Source organism: Acanthisitta chloris, unplaced genomic scaffold, assembly GCF_000695815.1.
Source record: "Acanthisitta chloris isolate BGI_N310 unplaced genomic scaffold, ASM69581v1 scaffold40671, whole genome shotgun sequence".
Taxonomy (NCBI): Eukaryota; Metazoa; Chordata; class Aves; order Passeriformes; family Acanthisittidae; genus Acanthisitta; species Acanthisitta chloris.
In genome coordinates, this window is record NW_008657302.1 from 1 (window position 1) to 229 (window position 229).

Below are 229 nucleotides of genomic sequence, written 5' to 3' on the forward strand. Positions count from 1 at the left end.
CTGGTATTGGTGCTGGTGGTGGTCTTGCCCCCTGCAGTCCCTGACTCTCTCTCCCTCTCTCTGTGTTCGTGCTGCAGGTCGCAGTGCTGGTGCTGGTGGGTGGTGGGTGGTGGTGCTGGTGCTGTTAGTACTAGTGATGCTGGTGGTGGTGCTGGTGCTGGTGCTGCTGGTGGTGCTGCTAGTGGTGCTGCTAGTGGTGGGGGTGGGGGTGGGGGGGGGGGCGTGGGTG

At 64.2% G+C, this 229-nt stretch overlaps 1 protein-coding gene across 1 annotated transcript in view; it reads left to right on the forward strand.

Annotated features, from left to right (window-relative positions):
- Positions 1-77: 77 nt before the first annotated feature.
- The window catches only part of PM20D2 (peptidase M20 domain containing 2), a gene marked incomplete at its 5' end in the record, with an annotated part of 11,950 nt that continues 11,798 nt past the window's right edge, over positions 78-229 (forward strand). Inside the window, one exon of the mRNA XM_009084653.1 lies at positions 78-202. Coding sequence (XP_009082901.1) covers positions 78-202 — 125 coding nt within the window. The remainder of the gene's footprint in view (positions 203-229) is intronic.